We start from the raw sequence: 21004 nt of genomic DNA, 5'->3' as shown, positions 1-21004 counted from the left end.
ACACACACACACACACACACACACACACACACACACACACACCACTCTTCAGCTTCTGAGGAGGTATTGCTATAAATCGATCCCCACACACAAAGAATTTCACATCCTTGACACAGTGTCCATCTAGGCCCTTTGAGAAAGGAGAGGGCCTCATAGAACTCATCTTGTCATGTACCATCAATAAAGTACACTGTACTCAGAAAAAAGAAAAAGAATTGCAATATCTCCACATCCTCTCCAACATTTATTGCTTACTGTTCTGTTAAACTTATCCACTGTCACTGGGATAAGATGGTATCTCATTGTGGTTTTGATTTGCATCTTTCTGATTGCCAGTGATTTCAAGCATTTATTAACATCTGACTATATTCTTCTGTATAAAGTTTTTCATTGACTTTTGCCCATTTTGTAATTGGGTTATTAATCTTTTTCTTGCGGAGGCCCTCTAGGATTCTATAAACTTGTGTTATGAGATCCTTGTTTGAGATGGCATTGCCCAATGTTTTCCCAGTTTATAGGTTTTCTTTTCACTCTATTGGAAAAAAAGTTTTTGATGCACACAGGGACCTAATCTTCAGAAGGACCCAGTCATTGAAATAATCTATTCCTGGTTGTTCATTTCTGGCTGGCTTTCCAGCCTCTTTATATCATAGGCTAGGCCTTCCAAGTTTGGCCCACTTTGTCTCTTGAGATTTTTATGATTTTGAGCTTTACCTCTAGGTTTCTGATCCACCCTGAGTTAATTTTTGTAAAATGTGAAATGTGGATCCTGCTTCAGCTTTCTGCGGGTGGTAGACAGTTTCGCCAGCTCCATTTGTTGAAGAGGTTGTTGTTCTCCCATTTGATAGGCTTGATTTCTTTGTAGAATACCAGTTGACCATATGTGAGTAGGTTAATTTCTGAGTTCTCAATTCTGTTCTATTGGTTTATGTGTCTGTCATTGTACCTGTAGCATGCTGTTTTGATTACTTCAAGTATGTAATAGGTTTGGTTTGGTTTTTTTTTTTGGGGGGATTTCCATCTTATTGTATTTTATACTGGTTTGCTTACAAAGTTCATTTACATTGTGTTTCACACTATTCTTTATTCTTATAGTGTTTTATACAATCATTCTCATACATTATTTTTTATAAACTTAACCACCATTGGATCTTGCCCATCATTACCCTATCTTTTCACCCGGACCTGTCACATTTCCTTAACCCCCTCCATCTACCCACCAAGCTGTGCAAACTGTTAACCTCTACCCATCCTCACCCTTCTCTTACACTGTTGGTGAGATTGTAACATGGTACAACCACTCTGGAAGAGTCTGGTGTTTCCTCAAAAAGTTGAACATAGAAAATTCAAATTCCTCAGCTATTCCACCACTAGGAATATACCCTAAGGAAATTAGAACTGAGATCCAAACAGACATTTGTACACCAGTGTTCAACTACAACAGAATAGATTGAGAAATTGTGGTACATGCACACAATGGAATACTCAGAACTCAGGAGCAACAATTTTGAAAAATACTACATAACTTAGGAGAGACTGAACAGCATTATGTGGAGGGAACTAAGTAAGTCTCATAAGAACAAGTACTGCATAAAATCATTGTTATAAAAATAGGACAACTAGTAAAATATGCATGGGAACCAAAGTGGGGATGGAGTAGGAATGGAGGGGTATACAAGGTTTGTTGGTCTGTTGTTTAGGGGGTTGGGTAGGGTGTGTGTGTGTGTGTGTGTGTGTGTGTGTGTGTGTGTGTAATAGGTTTTGAGATCATTAAGTGCTATTCCTCCCACTTCATTTTTGTTTTTCAGAAGTTCTTTGTTTATATGAGATCTTTTTCCAACTAAACTTGACAATTGCCTTTTCTATCTCTTTGACAAATAGATGTTATCTGTATTGAGATCACTTTTGGTAACGGTGTGATTTTTATTATATATTGAGTCTTCTCTATCTGTGAACATGGAATTTATTTAGATTTCTTATTGTTTCTTGCAATAATGCTTTGTAATTTCTTTATAAAGGTCTTTTGTGTCTCCAGTTAGGTTTACTTCCAAGTCTCTCAATTTATGTTTGGCTATTGGAAGCCGAAGTGGCATCCACTTTCTAAACAACATGCCTCTGAAAATTTTATGATCTTTTAGAAACAATGATAGCTTATAGAAAGGCTTCGGGTCTCTGTTCATAGGGTTGCTATGAGTCATGCTTGACTAGATGGCAATGAACAACAATATTGTAAATGTTTTAAAATAACTTTTCAAAAATCATTGTAAATCACTTTCTTCTCTGTGTTTTCTTTGTTACTATAGATAAATACCATTTTTATATTGATTTTTTTATCCTGCCACTCTACTAAATTGTCTTATTAGTTCTAAGTGGTTTTCTTGAGTTTTTGAGGTTTTCTGTGTATACTATCATTTAATTTGCATATAACAGTGACAGTTTTACCAACTCTTTGCTGATCTGGATATCTTTCTTTTTAATCTGGATGTCTCTTATTCTATCCTTTGTCATATTGTTCTAGCAAATACTTTCAGTACAATATTGAATAGGAGTGGACAAAATGGGCATCCTTGCCTGGTCCCTGTTCACAAGGGAAATGCCTTTAGCCTTTCTCCATTGAGAATGATGTTGGTTCTTGGTTTTGTGTATATACTTTTCAAAATGTAGGAGCTGTAGTGGCCTAGCGGCAAGAAGCTCTGCTGCAATCCTGAAGGCCATGGTTGGAGGCCACCAGCTGCTCTGTGGGAGAAGGATGTGTAGTCTCCTCCCATACAGTTAACTGCCTCTGAAAACCCACCAAAGGATCAGCTATGGTTCCGTTTTGACTCCACAGTACACAACACTAACAACATAGAAGAAATTCCCTTCTATTCTTATTTTACGAGTGTTTTAATCAGAAGGGTATTGGATCACGCCAAATATCTTTTCTACATCAACTGATAGTATCATGTGATTCTTCCCCCCTAATAAATTTAATTTTTTTAAATTTTATTCTGATTTATTTACAAAGTGTGAATATACTGTTTTTCAAATTTCCCATTTCCTTCTTGTTCTTTGCTTTGTTAATGTGGTTCATTGCATTAATTTTATTTTTCTTATGTTGAGCCATCCTCTCATAGCTGTTATAAATCCTACTTGGTCAAAATGAGTTGGGTTTTTTTAATGTACGGTTGGATTCTATTGATCAGGATTGTTTTTTAAGCAGTTTTGCATCTGTATTCATTAGAGATATTGGCCTGTAGTTGTCTTTTTTTTTGGTAATGTCTTTGCCTTGTTTTGATATATTTTTATGTTTGTGTCACAGAATGATTCTGAAAATGATGCTTCCTTTTCCATTTTTAAAAATAATTTAAGTTAAATTGGTGCTAGATCTTCTCTGAATGTTTAGTATAATTGAGCCATGTGGGCAAGGACATTTTTTGGGGGGAATCTTTTTATTACCTGCTTAAATTTTTCTTATGTGGAGAGTCTGTTCAAGTGTTCTCCATCTGTCCCTGTCAATCTGGGTGGGGTGTGAATTTCAAGGAATTTTTCCATTCCTTGTAGGTTTTCAAATTTAATGAAGTATGCTGTTGTCTCTGGAGTATTTGCTTTATTTATGGCTTCTATTATTTCTTTCATAACTTAAACCTTCTTCTGTAGCTGTTCCTGTAACTCCACAGGAATAAATTTCTTCTGAATTCCTGTCTCTGGGGTATTAGCTTTGTTTATTGCTTTCATTCCTCCTCTATCATTTATACCTTCTTCTGTAGCTATTCATATAACTTCACATGAATATATTTCTTTTGCCTTCCAGTCTCTGAGGTAATCATTGAGTCAGTAGTATAATCTGCTTTTTTTTAGGAGAAAGCTTATTTTGGTTTTTCACAATATTTGAAGCTGCCTGCTACTTCTTTGACATTATGTGAAGTTTTACTCGGTGTGTGTTAAGCTATTTCTATTATGTCTACATAGGTTATTGACAGTTCTTTATTTTTATGATGTTGTTGATTAATTGCATGTTTAAAGTGTTCCATCTAGGAGCTGGGGAACTTTCTCTTCTGAAATTCTTTCTTGGCATGTGGAATGAGAAAATTTGCCATTCCTAAAGTATTTTGGATTTTCTCTGCTCTGCAGTGTAGCCCTACAGGAATTCTACTTTATTGTGGCCCACTCACCTAAAGTTTATTATCCTCTTTGGCCTGCAAAATGTCATAGCCAGGCCCCTGACTTGAATTAATTTCTGGCCTGCATGGTGACAGGCAGCTCCCATCCCCAGCATTTCAATATACTGACTCTGGTTGTGAGTCTTTTGCATTATTTCAGCCCCATCTCTGAAATTCTATTTTCCTCTCTGGTCTTTGGACTTGTCTTTATGATAGCCAGGTGTCACTCCTTTAACTGTTTCCCTCCTAGGGAGTTGCAGCCTCCTCAATAACCAGCACCACAGTGTGTTGGCTCTAGGAGTGAGCCTCTCGCCTGATTGTAGCCCTTTCTCCTGAAGTTTATTGTTTCCTTAGGTCTGCAGAGTGATGCAATCAGGTTACCATACTGGAGCAGCTTCTGTCCAGGGTGGGGGTTGGGGTGGCAGGAAGCTTCAGTGTGCTGGCTCTGGGCCTCCTGATTGCAGCCCCCTCACCTAAAGTCTGTTCCCCTCTTTGATTTGTGAACTGGCCCCAAACTTGCCAGACAACTTGTCTGGAGCATTTTCCCTCCTAGGGAGTTACAGGCCCCTCACTTCCCAGCACCCCAATGTATTGGCTCTGGGAGTGAGTCTCTCACCTGGTCCAGTCTTTAGAAATCTTTATTCATGCATTGTATCCAAGAAAATTTTCAAAACAGTCATCCATGACATCACAATATGTTGAAGAGTTGGTAACTAGGAAGATTGGCCTTTATAAATATGAAAACACACTCAGTAGCTTTTGTCTTTTTTTTCCTAACCAAGCTCTGGCTTGGTAGATGATAAGGCAACACCCTTGCTCTGTTGTAAAACTCTCTAAACATGCGGGCATAAGGTTATTCATTCAGAATAATCGTCTGACCTTCCTGATTTTCTTCTAGACACTTGAGAACATGGAGCTATAAACATACTGTATCTATTAACAATGATCAAGTTAGGTATTCAGTAAATGTTAGCCGAATTAAATTTGTAAACAGTCTTTGTTAGCCCTAATGAGCAAATCAGGCTGCATGTGGCATTGATTATCACAAACTTTATGAAAATATGAGGAAAGCTTCTCTAGTGAAAGAGAAAAAATAAATCACACAGGGATGATTACAACCACAGCCTTCTGTCTAACTTCATTTGTCATACCATATGAATCAAGAACTGAAAAAAGACATTCTCTTCTCATTCTGAGATATGTCATAGGTTGAATTGTGTTCTCCCCAAAAGGTGTTCAATTTGACGGGGCCATGACTCTCAGTGGCTTAACTGCAAATTATTACAATGAAATGTGCAAAGATCTGAAGTTAGAAAACCAAAAGAGAAGAATACACTCAGCTTTTACCTGAACTGAAAGAACAGAAAAACAAATTCAAGCCTCAAGTTGCAACAGTGAAGGATTCTATGAGTAAAACTTTGAATGATGCAGAAGCATAAAAAATATAGAAGGAATACAAAGAATCATTATACAAAAAAAAAGTTAGTTGACATAGAAACATTTCAAGAAGTATAATATAAAGAACTAATAGTAATGAAAGAAGAAGTTCAAGCTATGCTGACGGCATTGGCAAAAAATAAGGCCCCAGGAACTGATGAAATACCAATTGACATGTTCAGTAAATAGATGCAGCTCTGAAAATGCTCACCAATAAATGTCAAGAAATTTGGAAGACAACTTCTTGGTCAACAGGTTAGAAGAGGTCCATACTTTTCCCGTAAAAAAAAAAATCCAACAGAATGTGGAAATTATCAAACACTATCAGGTAACGCTCATCCTCCCAGAATTCCACCAGGCTTTATCAACAGTCAGGGATTCAAAGCAAGGCAAGAGATCCAACCCAAATTAGCATCAAGTCTGTGAGCCTTCCAGCATACCAGATCTAGAGACATAGCCCTCACCTAGGACATTATCCTACTGTAACAGCAGTATGTCACAAAAAGAAGAGCAAAGACACTAAGTCACAAGACAACAATCTTGGAGCTGAAGCTCAGGGCCTAGAACCTTTCCTCAGTACTGTCTCAAACAGAAATCCTTCTCTGAAGCTGGTACACGGGATTTGGACTTACAGCCTCCTATACTCAAGAGAGACTGGAAGCAGCAGGAGAGACTAGCAGCAGCATGAGGTGCAAGGTATCACAGAAGTGACTTGAAGCCTGAACCATCATATCCAGTGTTGGCTAGGGGAGGAGGTAGATGCTGGACAGGGTAGGCAGGAGTGGAAGGGGATGCTGGTGAAGCAGCGAAAGGGACAGGACAAGACACACATGTCAAGGAGTAGAGTGATTGACATTGATTACTCCTGTAATGGGAAAATGCCTTTCATCTGATAATTTCGGTAAAATGCTTGTCTATCAGATATTGTTCTAAAGCTGAGCATCCAAATTAAGACAAACTAGAAAGAAGTATTGGTGATCCACTTCCAAAATAACAGGCCTTTGAAAGCCCTACCTATATACAAGGCTAGCAGAGATGGCACCAGAAGCTGAATCCTCAAATTTGGAAACACAATTTGGAGGACCAGTTGTAAGCAGAAACTAATGTTTGTAATATGGAATATAATACACATGAATATAGACAAACTGGGCATTATTAAGAAATAAATGGAATACATAAATATTGACATATTAGATATTGGTGAAATGAAATTATTAGCATGGGACATTTTGAATCAGACAATGATATGATCTACTATGCTGACAATTAAAAAGTGAGGGAAAATGGGGTTTCTTTCATAGTTAAAAAGATCCCTTCTAGATCAATCTTCAAATACCTTGTTTTGACTAATCGGAAAATATCTATACGCAAACAAGGAAGACCTGTCAATATGATTATCATTCAAATATATGAATCAACAACCAGAGCCAAAGGATAAAGTAGAAGATTTATATCAAATTTTGCAGTCAGAAATTGATTGCACATGCAACTATGATGCATTAATAATAATGATAAGAAGAAGAAGAATGACTAGAATGCAAAAGCTAGCAACAGAGAAGAAGGATCAGTAGTCAGAAAACATAGACTTGATGGCAGAAATGAGGCTGGAGAGAGAATGACAGAATATTGTATAATCAATGATTTATTCATTGCAAGTACATTTTTTTTTATTTTATTCTTTTTGAGTGAGTGTATCGTCAAATCAGATCTGACTGGTACAGGAGGAGATTGTCCCTCCTTCCTCGGCAGAGCATCTGGTGGATTCAAACCATGCGCCTCTGGGATTGTAGTTGCAGCTCCTTGCCACTAGGCCATCAGAGCTCCCCCGCAAATACATTTTATAAGAAACATAACCAATGACTACACAGGTGAATTTCACCTGATGGTATGCACAAACATCAGATCAATTACACACATGGAAAGAATCTTTGGAGACGCTCAATATCAGCTGTGAAAATTAGGTCAGGTGCTGATTGTGGAACAGAACATCAACTACTCATATGCAAGTTAAAACTAAAGTTAAAGAAGGTTAAGTAAAAAATACAGGTACCAAAATTTGACCTTGAATCTATCCTACTTGAATTTAAAAATCATCTCAGAAAGATATTTGAGGCTTTAAGCACTGATGAATGAAGACAGGGGAATGCAAAAGGTCATTACAAAGACAGAATAGGAAGAAAAGACTGAGATGAATCTCAGAATATTGCACTGGGACACCTAGACACCAAAACAAAGGAAAGAATGCTACAAGTTAAGGAGCTGAACAGCTCAGGAAAACAAAGCAAAGTATTATAATGAAATCTGCAAAGAACTGGAGATGGAAAATCAAAAGGGTCTAACTCAATTGGCATTTCTTAAATTGAAGGAACTGAAGAATAAATCCAAGCCTTGAGTGGCAAAACTTGAAAGATGTTATGGGCAGAATATTGAATGATTGTGGAAACATTAAAAGAAATTGAAGGAGGATACAGAGTCACTATACCAAAAAGAACTGGCTGACACAGAAGAATTTCATAAAATAACACATAACCAAGAGGCAATGGTGATGAAGGAGAAAGTTCAAGCTGCTCTGAAGGAATTGAAAAAAAATTAAGACCCTAGGAATTGATGGAATAACTATAGACATATTTTAAGAAGCAGATCTTGCCCTAGATGTGCTCATGAGGTTGTGTCAAGAAATCCAGAGGACAATTACCTGGCCAACTGAGTGGAATGAATCCATATTTATTCCCATTTAAAAAAAAAAAAGGTGGCCCAACTTATTGTGGAAATTAAAGAACAATAACACTAATAACACATGCAAGCACAATTCTGCTGAAGATTATTCAAAAGCAACTGGAACACTACATCAGCAGAAAACTACCAGACATAAAACCTGGATTTAGAAGAGGCCATGGTACTAGAGACATTTTCACCAATGTCAGATGGATCTTGGTCAAAAGCAAAGAGTACCAGAGGAATGTCTGTGCTTCATTGACTATGCTAAGTGGATCACAATAAATTATAGCTAATTGTCAGATGAATGGGAATCCCAGGACACTTGATTGTGCCCATGGGAAACCTATACTTGGACCAGGAAGCAGTCCTCAGAGCAAGGAAAACACTGTATTGTTCAAAATCTGGAAAGGAGTGTTATCAGGAATGTTTTCTGTACATCTACAGTTTTTTCCAAAAGTTCTATACTCGTATGTGGAACAGATCATTTGAGAGGCTGGGTTTTATGAAGAGGAGTGTGGATCAGGATTGGAGAAAGACCCATCAACAACCTGTGTTATGCACATGACACAACCTTGCCTGCCAAAACTGCAGAAGACCAAAACGTTCAGTGCAGAAGGTCAAGGACTGTAGACTTCAATATGGATTGAAGCTCAATATCAAGAAACAACGAGTCTTACCACTGGCAGCATCATGACAGACAGAGAAGAGATTGAGATTGTTAACAGTTTCAGCTTGCTCAGCTCCACAATTAACACTCTTGACACCAGCAGTCAGGAAGTCAAAAGTCGAATTGCATTGGCAAAGTCAGCTGTCAGGGACCTCTCCAAAGTGAATGTTATTTTTTAAAACTGCCGTAACGGTATATCAACAGAAAACTATCATAAATTGAAGTTGGTTTCCGAAGAGGCTGTGACCTGAGTGATATCTTTGGTGATGCCAGATGAATCTTAGTTGAAAACAAAAGAATTTCATAAAGATTTTTACTTCTGTTTTTTTTTTAATTTTTTTTATTTTTTGTGTGCGTGTACCATCAAATCAGATCTGACTGGTACAGGAGGAGATTGCCCCTCCTTCCCCGGCAGAGCATCTGGTGGATTCGAACCACGCACCTCTGGGATTGTAGTTGTAGCTTCTTGCCACTAGGCCACCAGAGCTCCCCTTTACTTCTGTTTTATTGACTATGTAAGGGCATTTGACTCTGTGGACCATAACAAATTACAGATAACATGGAGAAGAACGGGAATCCCAAAAGGCTTAACTGTGTTCATGCAAAACTTACACACAGCTGATGAAGCAATTGTCAATTGCTTCAAAGGGGCACTGTGTGTTTTAAAATCAATAAACATGTGTGTCAGGGTTCTCTCTTTTCTCCATAACAATATCTGCATACTGAGAAAAGAATTTGAGAAGCTTCTCTATATAAAGAAGAATATTGCATCAGGATTGGAGGAAGACTCATTAACAACTTGCATTATAAATGTGACACACCTTGCTTGCAGAATCTGAAGAGGATTTGACTGTACTTGTTGCAGAAGATCAAAGCCTTTAATATGGGTGGCACCTCAACATTAATGCAGGAAAATCCTCTTTGCTGGACCAACAGGCAGCATTATGATAAATGGAGAAATTGCAGAGATTTTTTTTTTAGTTGGATCCACAATCTGCACCCATGGTAACAATAGTCAAGAAATCAAAAGATGTGTTACATTGGGAAATCTACTGTCAAAGATCTTTAAAAAGTGCTAAGGAGTAATGATATTAATTTAAAGATTCAAATATACCTGATAAAAGCCATTGTTTTTTCAGTTGCTTCCTATGCATCTGAAAGAGTCCCAGAAGAATTAGCACCTTTGAATTGTGGTGTTTGAGAAAAGTACTGAATATTACATACACTGCCAAAATGACAAAAAAAAGTCTGTCTTGGAGGAAATGCAGTCAAGGTCCTCCTTAGGGGCAAGGATGATAAAACTTGTCTCACATACTTTTGGCATATTTCCAGTAGGGCCTAGTCCTTGGAAAAAGGTATCACGCTGGGAAAGGTGAGGAGTCAGAGAAAGAGATTAAGATCCTCAACAAGAAGAAATGGCACAGTGGCTGTAACAATGCATTCAGAATATCAGAGATAGCTGGATAGGGAAAGGTTCTGATCTGTGTTCACAGGGTCACCATGACCCTTACTAGCTAGCACGTAACAACAGCCACAACATATGCATATGCAAGCTGGACAACATATAAGGGAGAGTAAAGAATGGACAGCTTTGAATAATGCTATTAGCAAAGAATATGTTATATGTATGACTTGGTGGAGAAATGAACAAGTCTGTCTTAGAAGAATTGTAGCGTGAATGTTCCTTAGAAGGATGATGAGATTTTGACTTACATACCTTGGGATAATATGAGGAAGGGACTAGTCCCTGGAGGAAAAAGTCATATATGGTTAAGTAGTTGTTGTTGTTGTTGTTTGTTGTTGTGACCCTATGTCACAAGATGAATGGTGTCTTATCCTGAGCCAGTATGACAGACTCTGACAGATCTATCCCCTTTAACCCAGATGGATCGATCCATCTCATCCAGAGACTTCCTCTCCTGTGCTGTCCCTCCACCCTTTCAAATATGGTGTCCTTCTTCGAGGACTGGTCCCTCCTGGCCATGTGCCCAAAGTATATGAGACAGAGCTTCAAAATCCTTTCCTCCAAGAAGAAACTTGGTTTTACTCTCTTCTTCACTCAAGACAGATCTGTTTGTTCTCTAGGTGGTCCATGGTATGTTCAACACTCCTCCAGCACCACAACTCAAAGACACCAATAAAGTAGAGCAGTTATTGTTAATTGCCTTCAAGTTGAGCAAGACTCATAGCGACCCTATGAACAAAAGTCCTGAAGCCCTTCTACAACTATTGACATTTATCAAAGTTCGTAGGGTTCCCAGATGCATGTTATTTAGAAAAGGGTCATAAAATATGAGAATGTCCTTCAGGGACATTGGTTGACATAATAGCTGTAACAATGCATTAAAATATTGTGAGTTGAGGACAATCTAATGGTGTCTGACAATGTAACAACAACAACAATCTAGAGAAGCAGTTTGTTGCATTTTTCTCCCACAGAGAAAGTGGTTATTTTGAACTGTTGATCTTCTGGTTAGCAGCTAAGTTCTTAACTACTGAAGCACTGTTGTTGTTGTTATGTGTCATAGAGACCCTATGAACAACTTTATTAGAAACTATAACCATTGAGGCACAGTATAACCATTGAGACACTCCTGTGGCTCAACTTCCAGCCAAACAGAGACAGACCTAGAACATAAATACTAGCAAGGAGGTTAGCTCTATAGGGACCAACCAACCATACAATAAAAGGGTAGCATTTTCTCAATGATAAAGTTCAGAAAATAGGAAGAGATAGAAATAAAGGACAAAAAAAAATTATTAAAACTGTGGGAAGATAGGAAGGGTGCTGTTTTACTGTGGGATTTGCAATCAATGTCAGGAATCAGAATCTTTATGATTTTTATTAAAAGAAAAGAAAAACTGTAAACAGTAGAGTAGATTCACTTCAGGCAAAGGAGATTTCAAAGAATTTAACCATATATAAAGAGGGGCCTTTCTTTACTGATTGACTAAAAGAATAATTATTAAAGAGTTCTGACTCAGGCTGGCCCTCCATTGGACAGTCACCTGCTCACCAAGGAGTCTGGCCCGCTTTCTCAAGAGGAGCAGCTGGTGAATTCAAACCACCAGAAAAGTAAAACCTTGAGATTAGCAACTCAACTGGGCTAGCCAGTAGAGCACTCTTTAGCATTGACTGAGGTCTCAATTTCTCAAAAAGATAACCCTAAATGTGCATGTCTCTAAAAACAGAACTTCAAATACATGGTGCAATCTCAACAGCACTAAAGAAAGAAACAAATCTACAAGTACAGTTGATATTTTAAAATCATGCTTGAAGTAATTAACAGATTATGCAGAGAAAAAATGAGTATGGAGTTTGAGGATGTAAACAACATTATCAACCAACCTGACTTAATTGACATTTACAGAACCCCACACCCAACAGCTGCTATATTCATGCATTTTTCAAATGCACATGGGCCATTCACCAAGATAGACCATATGCTAGTCTATGAAACAAGTCTCAAAACATTTAAAAAGACTAAAATAATGCAAAGTATGTTCTTTGAACAAAAAAAAAAATCCGTAATTAAAACATATCTCGAATTATTAAAAATCATTATAAATAAGTTAACCTACATCTATGTAGCCATCAGTCAAAAAAATGAGGATTTAGAAACATTTCAAAATGATTTATACTAAACACACAACATATTCAATCTATAAAATTCAGTCAAAGAAGTTCTTAAATGGAAATGTGTAGATTTAGATACTTAGAAAATAAAGAAGCTCTCGTGGCCCAGTGATTTAGTGTTTTAGATGTAACGTGACAGTGTTCTTCCATAACGCCGAGCAGCCTGGAAACCCTGTGAAGCCGTTCTACGGAATCAGAATCAACTCAAAGGAAACTCACATTAGAAAAGAAATGAGTAAGTGTCTGGTTGACACAAATTATTAAATGTTTGGAAACTAACCAAAAGGTTAGCAATTCAAATCCACCCAAGAGAAATTTAAAAGTGGGTGATCCACTTTAAATGTTGGTCATTACCATGAGGACTTCATCACACAGGATGTCCTAAGGTGCTTTATGAAAATCACAACCCTCTAGAACACAACTGTACTCTGACCCCAGGAGTTGCCATGAGCAGAATCAACTCAATAGTAACTTGTTCTGTTCTGTATTAGGAAAGTAAAAGAATTTCAAATAAATAATAGAACATTCCATCTTTAGATCTAGAAAACAGACAAATACAAATTAAAGTAAGCAGGAAGACAGAAATAAGCTAAGCACAGAAAATATAAAATGCAATGATATAGTATCATTGCCAGTTTTATCTTTCTGGAATTTGTGCTTCCTGTTCTTGCAAACAGATTCCTGGTCACTGGGGTAGTTTTGTACCATTGAGTCAGATATCACTCGTACCTGACCTTCTGATGGGGTACGGTAAATTGAAACTAGTAAATTGCCCTTCTTTAACCACATAGCACTTGGTAGATTTGAACTTTGTGACTTTGGGTTGTCAGCAGAATTTCTTTCCACTAAGACTACTGAACTTGAAATTATGAATACTACCTGGTCATTTTGGGTTTCTCATGCCAAAGGTCATGTGATAAAGAAAATGAACTATACTTGTGGGAGTAATTGTAACTGATTACATATAAGAGTCATGGGGAGGGAAGGAGAATATTAAGACTGCAGGCGATTGGCAAGGCAATGGTGCTTCCATGCCTTGGGTCAATGATGACTAGTTAACTACAAGAATCATGGCCTAATATTTAACAGAACAGTTAACACTCAGACTTCTTAGTAAAGATCTGGGTTGCTCTTCCCAATAATGAAGTCTATGTAAGCCAAAATGTTGCTTGATGGTGAGAAGAATTGAGATTTGGTTGCTGGAGGACAAAATGATAAATATGAAATATGTCCTCAAGACCAGACATCTGGGGATTGTTCCACTAACTCCTTTGCATGAAGCCCTTCTTGTAGGATTTTTGGCTAGCTGCCAGCATGGAGGGACTTTGGAATAGACGAGACTTAAATAGACTTGAGAATGAAATGGGTCAGCTGTTAATTAGCATTGCTTGTGTGCTGTTCTGAACTTTTTAGATGGAGGAAATGGTAAACTCACTCAGCTGCTAACTAAAGGTTAGAGGCTTAAGTCCATCTAGAGACACTTGGAAGAAAGGCCTAGCAATATGCCTGTGAAAAATCAACTATTTAAAACCTTGTGGAATACAGTTCTCCTCTGACACACACAGGCTACCCATGCATCAGACTTTGCATAATGGCAACTGGTACTGTTTCTGTACTATTCCATAATCTTACAGACTCAGTTTTTATCTCAGACACTGCCACCGAGTCTAGCTGCAAGACTCTGACTCATTTTTTAAAAGTTTTAATTCTGTCCCATGCTGCATTTTTCTCCTTGATCCACTGGCATGAGTGCCCTCATGGAAACTCACTCGGCAGGCATGCATACACAGTGTGGACGGATAATGCTGTGGGCCTAGCTTTGGACAATGCAAACAACAGCCATGCATAAACCCTCTTTCATTTCTCAAGCAAACACTTCAGAGACACATTTCATAAGCCTTCTGAGAACAACCTGAGTGATGACACCCCCACGATGATAGTCAACTTATTAAAAATGCATATATTGACTTTTCTTCCTCATTCCTTCCACCCTTCACCCCTGCTCCCTGGAATCTCTTCCCACACACATTGCCTTTACAACAAACTTTATCTTAAAATCTACTTTGGGGAAAACCCAGTCTAAAGTACTGATCTTTACAAGAAAGAGTTCGTGTCCTCTGACCACCCAGAGCTGTGCCCACTCTTAACTTTCTTTAGAAATGATTCAATGGTGTGCTTGGAAAAGACCATTCAGCTTCAGAGAATTGATGCTGGCAGGTTACACAGAGAAGACTCCTTCCTTGTTGACCTCATTGCTAGTGATGCCATTGTTGCCCTCATTCTTTTACTTTTGGGATTTTGAAATAACCTTCCCAATTTCTTTGAAACAAACCAACAAAGTAAGTGTCTTGTTAGTCTCGTCACATCAACCCAGCTCAGAAGGTGCCTGGTAAATGTCCAGGATTTTGTAAGTAACCATGAGATGTAGGTCTTCTCCTTTACCCTTTAGTTGCTGTGATTTATTTTCTTTACTTGTTTTACAGAGTCATGAAACTTTTTTTTCATCCCTCTAAATAACAAAAGACTGTTTTCTTTGGCACAGTCTTAGGGTACAGCAACAGTTAAATTCACTGCTATGTGAAAGTGCCATGTTTGTTTAGAAGTTACTCAGAAGGCCGTGAGAGCAGGCGACCTGGATTATAGGAAGTAGCCCCAGGAAACTCAAGAGTGTTTTCTTTCCTGTCTTTTTGCCAGCATGCTTTTTTGCCTTGGCCAGTAGTACTCTGCAATATGGTCAAGATTTATGCTGCTTGGAATCTCACAGGACGTCAGCCACTTGCTTTCTTACCAGGCCAGGGAGAGCCAATGTTGAAGGGAAATTCATGTATATGATGAATAGTTCTTGATCATCTTCCCAGATTACTTTTGGGAAAGTAGACCCAGATGCAAATAGGAATGATTGACTTCATACACATATATTTACATCTATCCTATTTGAAGAGAGACACAGATTCTGACAAAAAAAAAAAAAAGCATACAGAAAGTGAACCAAACTAACTCATAAGGCTTCTAAGAAAGACTGTAAGAAAGAAATTGGAAATAGAAAACTGGATATAAGGAGACTCAAGATTGAATTCAAGGACTGATATGTTGAAATGTCAACAAAGTGGAGCTCGTATCATGAAATGACTAGTGATTGTGTGCTTTGGGAGTCAGGAAAGGCTAGAAGAAAGTGTGGCAGGATTCATTAATCTTGGCCTTGGGCTGGGGAATGGAGCTCGGGAATGGAGTGTAGCATTCATCCCGTTGTTAGCTTTCTTTATGATTAGGAGTAGAATTTTTATGAGTCTCACAGTTGTCTCAAGGACATTTATCAGCATAGTAGTACATTTAGTGTTTACGTCATCTACTTGAATCCCATGAGAAGTTTAAAAAACAACCAGAAAGTCAGAAGAGTTGACACTGAGATTTTAAAAGGTGATGGTGTTTCCTTTGAGAGTTCTTCTTTGAAACTGAATTCATAAAGCCACTGTTGCTCTGTTTGTGTAAACCAATGTCTGCTTCCCAGACTTTTTTACTTAAGAAGCATTTTCTCTTTATTTACTTCCAAGATGATAATTTAACTCAGCCACATCAATTAATCTCAACAGGCGTATTCTATATATTACTTTCAAGCTTATTTCATTTCATCTGCATCATGATATCTATAATAATGTATTTTACTTCCTTTCAGACTAGTTTCCTGCTGATTATTCATCACTTAATACTTCTTTTGTTAGTTCTGTCATTTTTATTTGCCTTATCTGAACAAGAATCATAACGGCATTCAGCGTGCAATGTTTAAGTTATTAATAAATCCAATAAGGTGACCTTAAAAATCATCAGTGAGAGATCAGAATTTTAAGAGAAAAAAGTGTTTCCAATTCCATTGGTCCTTAAGAGTGCCAAAAGTGAAAAGTTATCATTAGAGTAAGCAGGGACCTCTTTAAGAGATATATGTTGCCATTCTAGAGACCCAATTGTATAATAATCTTCTCTCTCACACGGTATAGATAGCCTTTGGTAATAAAACTTAAAGATTAAATTAGTGATCTTTATAACACAGCTGCTTAATTAAGTCACACAATCCTTTGATTCAATGATAAATGCAAACTCTTTTGCCTTCTATAAATAAAGTGGCTGACTGTTTAACAGATGTGAGTTTGTTTTTGTTTTTTTTAAGTTGGAAGGGTAAATTTCACATATACTTGCAAAGAGAACAGAATGGGTTAGTAATAACTTTTTGACAATTCAAAGGTCTCATTCATTCCACTTAAATTTACCAACAATACTATTTTGTGTTTAAAATTACCTTCTTACCCTCTTAAGTCTTTTTATATTATGATGTATATTATCTCTCTCTCCTTTACCCATGTTAATGCTTTTTCTATAGTTGATAGTTACTATGATCAGAAAAACAAGATAGGAAATCTCTAAGGCTTACCATCTCCACCAAGGATAAGTACAAGAACATCCCAGCGGTAATTGTTAAGATCCAGTTCTGAACACATGGATCAGTTGATACTGAGAGGCCAATGTACAGTCCCAAGAAGGCTGTGAGAGCACTTATAAAATTCATCAAAATGGCAATCTTAACCGAAAGGCCAGAGTTCAAGAGCACAGCAAAGTCACCTGAAATTTCAAGGGGAAAAAAATACATCATTTGCATCTGAGTGATACTAGTATTAAACTAATTTCCTATTATTGTTGTTGTATACCCTCAAGTCAGAACAGACCCATAGCAGACTCTCCAGCCAGTTTTCAGAGGTAGTTAATCACATGGGAGAAGATTACCCATCCTTCTAGCACAGAGTGGCTGATGGCCATATGCCTTTGGGATTGCAGCACAGCTTGTTGCCACGAGGGCCACCATAGCATTAGATTAGCTTAAATTTTAGCAAATGGGACAAATGTTCGAAATTGGATGGTTAGTACTTTTGCATATATTTTTCTAGGATTCATACCAATTCATTATACATTTTGTTGTTGTTGCTGTTGTTATGTGCTATTGAGTCAACTACAACTCATGAACCCTATGAAGAATTCATCTGAACCTGCCATATCCTGTGCCATCCACATCATCTCTGATATAAACTTGAGCCCATTGTTATCATCAACTGTGTCAGCGCATCTTATTGAGGGTCTTCCTCTCTTTCTATGACCCTCCATCTTTCCAGTCATGATGTCGTAGTCCAAGGAAGCGTCCCTTCTAACAAGCCCAAAGCTTCACCATCCTTGCCTCCAAGAAGCAACCTAGGCATTAAACTCTTAGGAAGTTACATTTCAAGCATTCTGTTTCTTATATGTCCCTGGGTGGGTCAAACAGTTAATATGCTCAGCCACTAAACAGAAAGTTGGAGGTTTGAATCTATCCTATGATACCTTGGAAGAAAGATCTGGTGATCTACTTCCAAAAAGTCTATGGAGCACAGTTCAATTCTGACACACCTGGGGTCGCCATAAGTAGAATTTAAATGAATGGCAATTAGTTTTTTAGTTCTTTCACAGGGAGCTTAGGTGATCTAAAGGCAAGAAGCTGTGCTACAATCCCAAAGGCAATGGTTTGAGAACACCAGATGCTCCATGGGAGAAGGATAGGCAATCTTTTCCCATGTGCTTAACTGACTCTGAAAACCAACTGGAGGATCAGCTATGGATCGGTTCTGACTGTACTGGACAACATCAACAACATGCTGTTCCTATAGTTAGAACTACAGAGATCTGCGGCACACTCAGATTGCTGAAGACTGACATTTTCTACTTAGATAAATGCAAAATCATTTTGCATTAAAAAGTCGCATGCTTTTACAGAGATCTGAAATCTTGTCTGTTGAAATCATGAGGCAATAAATATGATGTGGACTTTATTATTGACTCATGCAGGCACTGTCATGGAGAGAAATAAAGACTACTTGATTTAAGACTTTAAAATCATTACAGAAGCTGTTTAGGAAAAAAGAACATTCCCTTTAAAAACCTGTTTTACTGTCTTGATACCTATAAAAATATTATAGTCCTTCCTACATCTTTCCCCAAAGAAGAATTGTTGTTGTTGTTGTTGATTGCCTTTGAGTCTAGCACGACTCATAGCAACCCTATGAACAAAAGGCCTGAAGCCCTCTGCAACTATTGACATTTATCAAAGTTCATAGAGTTTCCGAAGCATGTTGTTTAGGACGCAGATGTCACTCCTGTTTCCAAAAAGAATAATTACTTATTCATAAATTATGATGCTGTTGTTGCATACTGGAGAGTCAGAACTGACCCATACTTGACTCTTCAGCAGGTTTTCAGAGGCAGTACGTTGCACAGGAGTTGATTGCCTATCTTTCTCCCACAGAATTGTTTGTGGATTCGAATAGCATACCTTTTCCCTGGCAGCAAAATTGCTTACTACTAAGCCACCAGAGTGCATACTACTTCTATTTCTAAAAGTTTCCAAGACTTGGGAAAGACCGGAAATCAATAAAAAGCCAGGATTCCATTTTCTAGTTGTATGGCATAACTGAATCCTATAAACATCTTTCCATACTAAAGTGTGGTATTCAACTGAGAGTGCACATTAAACTATTAATACAACAGCTTAAAGCAGGAGCATGAGAACATGGAAGCTATATGGGATACATTCCAATGAGCTCAGGAGGGATCTTGTACAAACTGCTCAACAAAAGATGGGTTAACGATGAATCAGAGAAAGAATTTTGGACACTGAGAACTGAGCAAAATAGTGATCTGGGTACAATCTAGGTCTCAAAGTAAATGCAGAAAGAGTGACTTTGAAAGCTCTCTTCCTGGGCCAGCCTGGGCTTGCTCTGGGCCTGTTTTAGGGATATCTTTTCTAGCCCATCTTGATTCCTGGGAGACAGGGTTTAAATTTCAGGTTTATTACAGCTATCCAGAAAAAAGAGTCACATAGGCATCTGCTACCAAGCGCCTGCCATTTCAATTTTATGCTTAGCTTTAAACACGTTGTGTAAATCAAGTTGATGAAACCACGGTTTGGTTTTAATTTAAATGTTATTTTATCTCATTGGTCTGTTTGTTAACCTAATGGGTACAGTTCCTTTCTTAATGTTTTTCCCATATTTAGTATGCAGATTTCAAAGACTTTGTCAAACTTCTTGAAAATGTAGTTTCTTTGACTGACATTCTCCATTATAGAATGCACCTTCAAAATATTTCTGACCCTGGGAAATGTTGTAAGAAAGCCTTGTTGAATTTTAGCCTGAGGTACAGGATTTTTTTTCTCTCCTCCTCTTCCTCTTTTGGTTTAAATAAATTATGAGTGGAAAATTTCATCTTTCATTCATATGCTTGAAAGAGAAGCCTATTTTGAAAAGAAGTGCAATTTCTCATCATTGTCAGACTTACCCATTTCATGTGGAATTTCATGACACAACATAGCAATTGTCGTGGTCACTCCAGATTCAGATGAAGATGAGAAAGCTGCTCCTATCATCAGGCCATCTGCAAAATTATGCAGGCTGTCCCCAACCAGTATCATGATTGCTAGCAAGCTAATGGCATTGCCTAAAGAACCAAATAAAGTTATGAGAAGCATTAACAGAACACTATCAATTTCACAGAATCTTTCAAACAAAAGTAACCCTCCCATTTATGACCGATATTCTTAAACTGGGTCTCATTAAATTAGCCTAATTTGGTTTCAGTGTGCAAAAAATGTCAGAGCTTGAGCTGCAAATATGGTAACCTACATGCTTAAAGGGAGAGTCATTGCTTTTCTAATGGATGCGACTAATAATAAGATAAATTATGCATAGCCACCCATTATTTTACCATCTTATCTAGATATGCCAAAAGAAAAAAATGAAAATAATATTGTCATAAACTCACAAAATACTACTGAGGTCTTTCCATGTGTCCCTATTGTCAAGAATTATAAAAGAAAAGTCTCCTCACAAGTAAAATGGACTCTGATTTCCAAAACTGTCACCTCTGCATTCGATTGTCCCTACTGTCTCTCAGCTTGATTATTGTGTTTCCCCACAGTGGTTGCCTCTAGTGACCCCTTTTAAGTGCTTCAGTTATTTCCCAGCTGTGACTGTAAAAGACAGAACTCTGATAGCAAATTTAGTTTTCAATTATTTAATATTCTTGCCTTTTTAAAAAATAACTTTTAGTAGCAGACTAGTTAGATATTGGACAAAATTTTAAAAAACCATCTTTTTTTTTAGGATTATGTTACATAATACATATTATCTAATTGTTGTTATTGTTATGTGCCGTCGAGTCGTTTCCGACTCATAGCGACCCTATGTACAACAGCCCTAAACCCTGCTCTATCCTGCGCCAACCGCACCGCCTCTGACACGCCCATCCCGATTACCCCAGTCACCGAATCAATCCATCTCAAAGAGGGTCTTCCCCTCCTGCGTTGTCCCTCAACCCTCCCAAGCATGATGT

The 21004-nt window shown here is 37.7% G+C and overlaps 1 protein-coding gene across 3 annotated transcripts in view; it reads right to left on the bottom strand.

The window, feature by feature from the left end:
- Window positions 1-21004, bottom strand: part of SLC39A12 (solute carrier family 39 (zinc transporter), member 12) — a 136341-nt gene that overhangs the window by 33210 nt on the left and 82127 nt on the right. For all 3 annotated transcript variants that reach the window (XM_006894302.1, XM_006894303.1, XM_006894304.1), the window contains 2 exons: window positions 19952-20110; window positions 17025-17212 (listed from right to left, as the gene is read on the bottom strand). In XM_006894302.1, the coding sequence (XP_006894364.1) occupies window positions 17025-17212; window positions 19952-20110 (347 nt within the window). The remainder of the gene's footprint in view (window positions 1-17024; window positions 17213-19951; window positions 20111-21004) is intronic.

Source organism: Elephantulus edwardii, unplaced genomic scaffold (assembly GCF_000299155.1).
Source record: "Elephantulus edwardii isolate Elephantulus edwardi_28Jun2011 unplaced genomic scaffold, EleEdw1.0 scaffold00139, whole genome shotgun sequence".
In the NCBI taxonomy this organism is placed as follows: Eukaryota; Metazoa; Chordata; class Mammalia; order Macroscelidea; family Macroscelididae; genus Elephantulus; species Elephantulus edwardii.
This window is presented reverse-complemented; position numbering and strand designations above follow the sequence as displayed.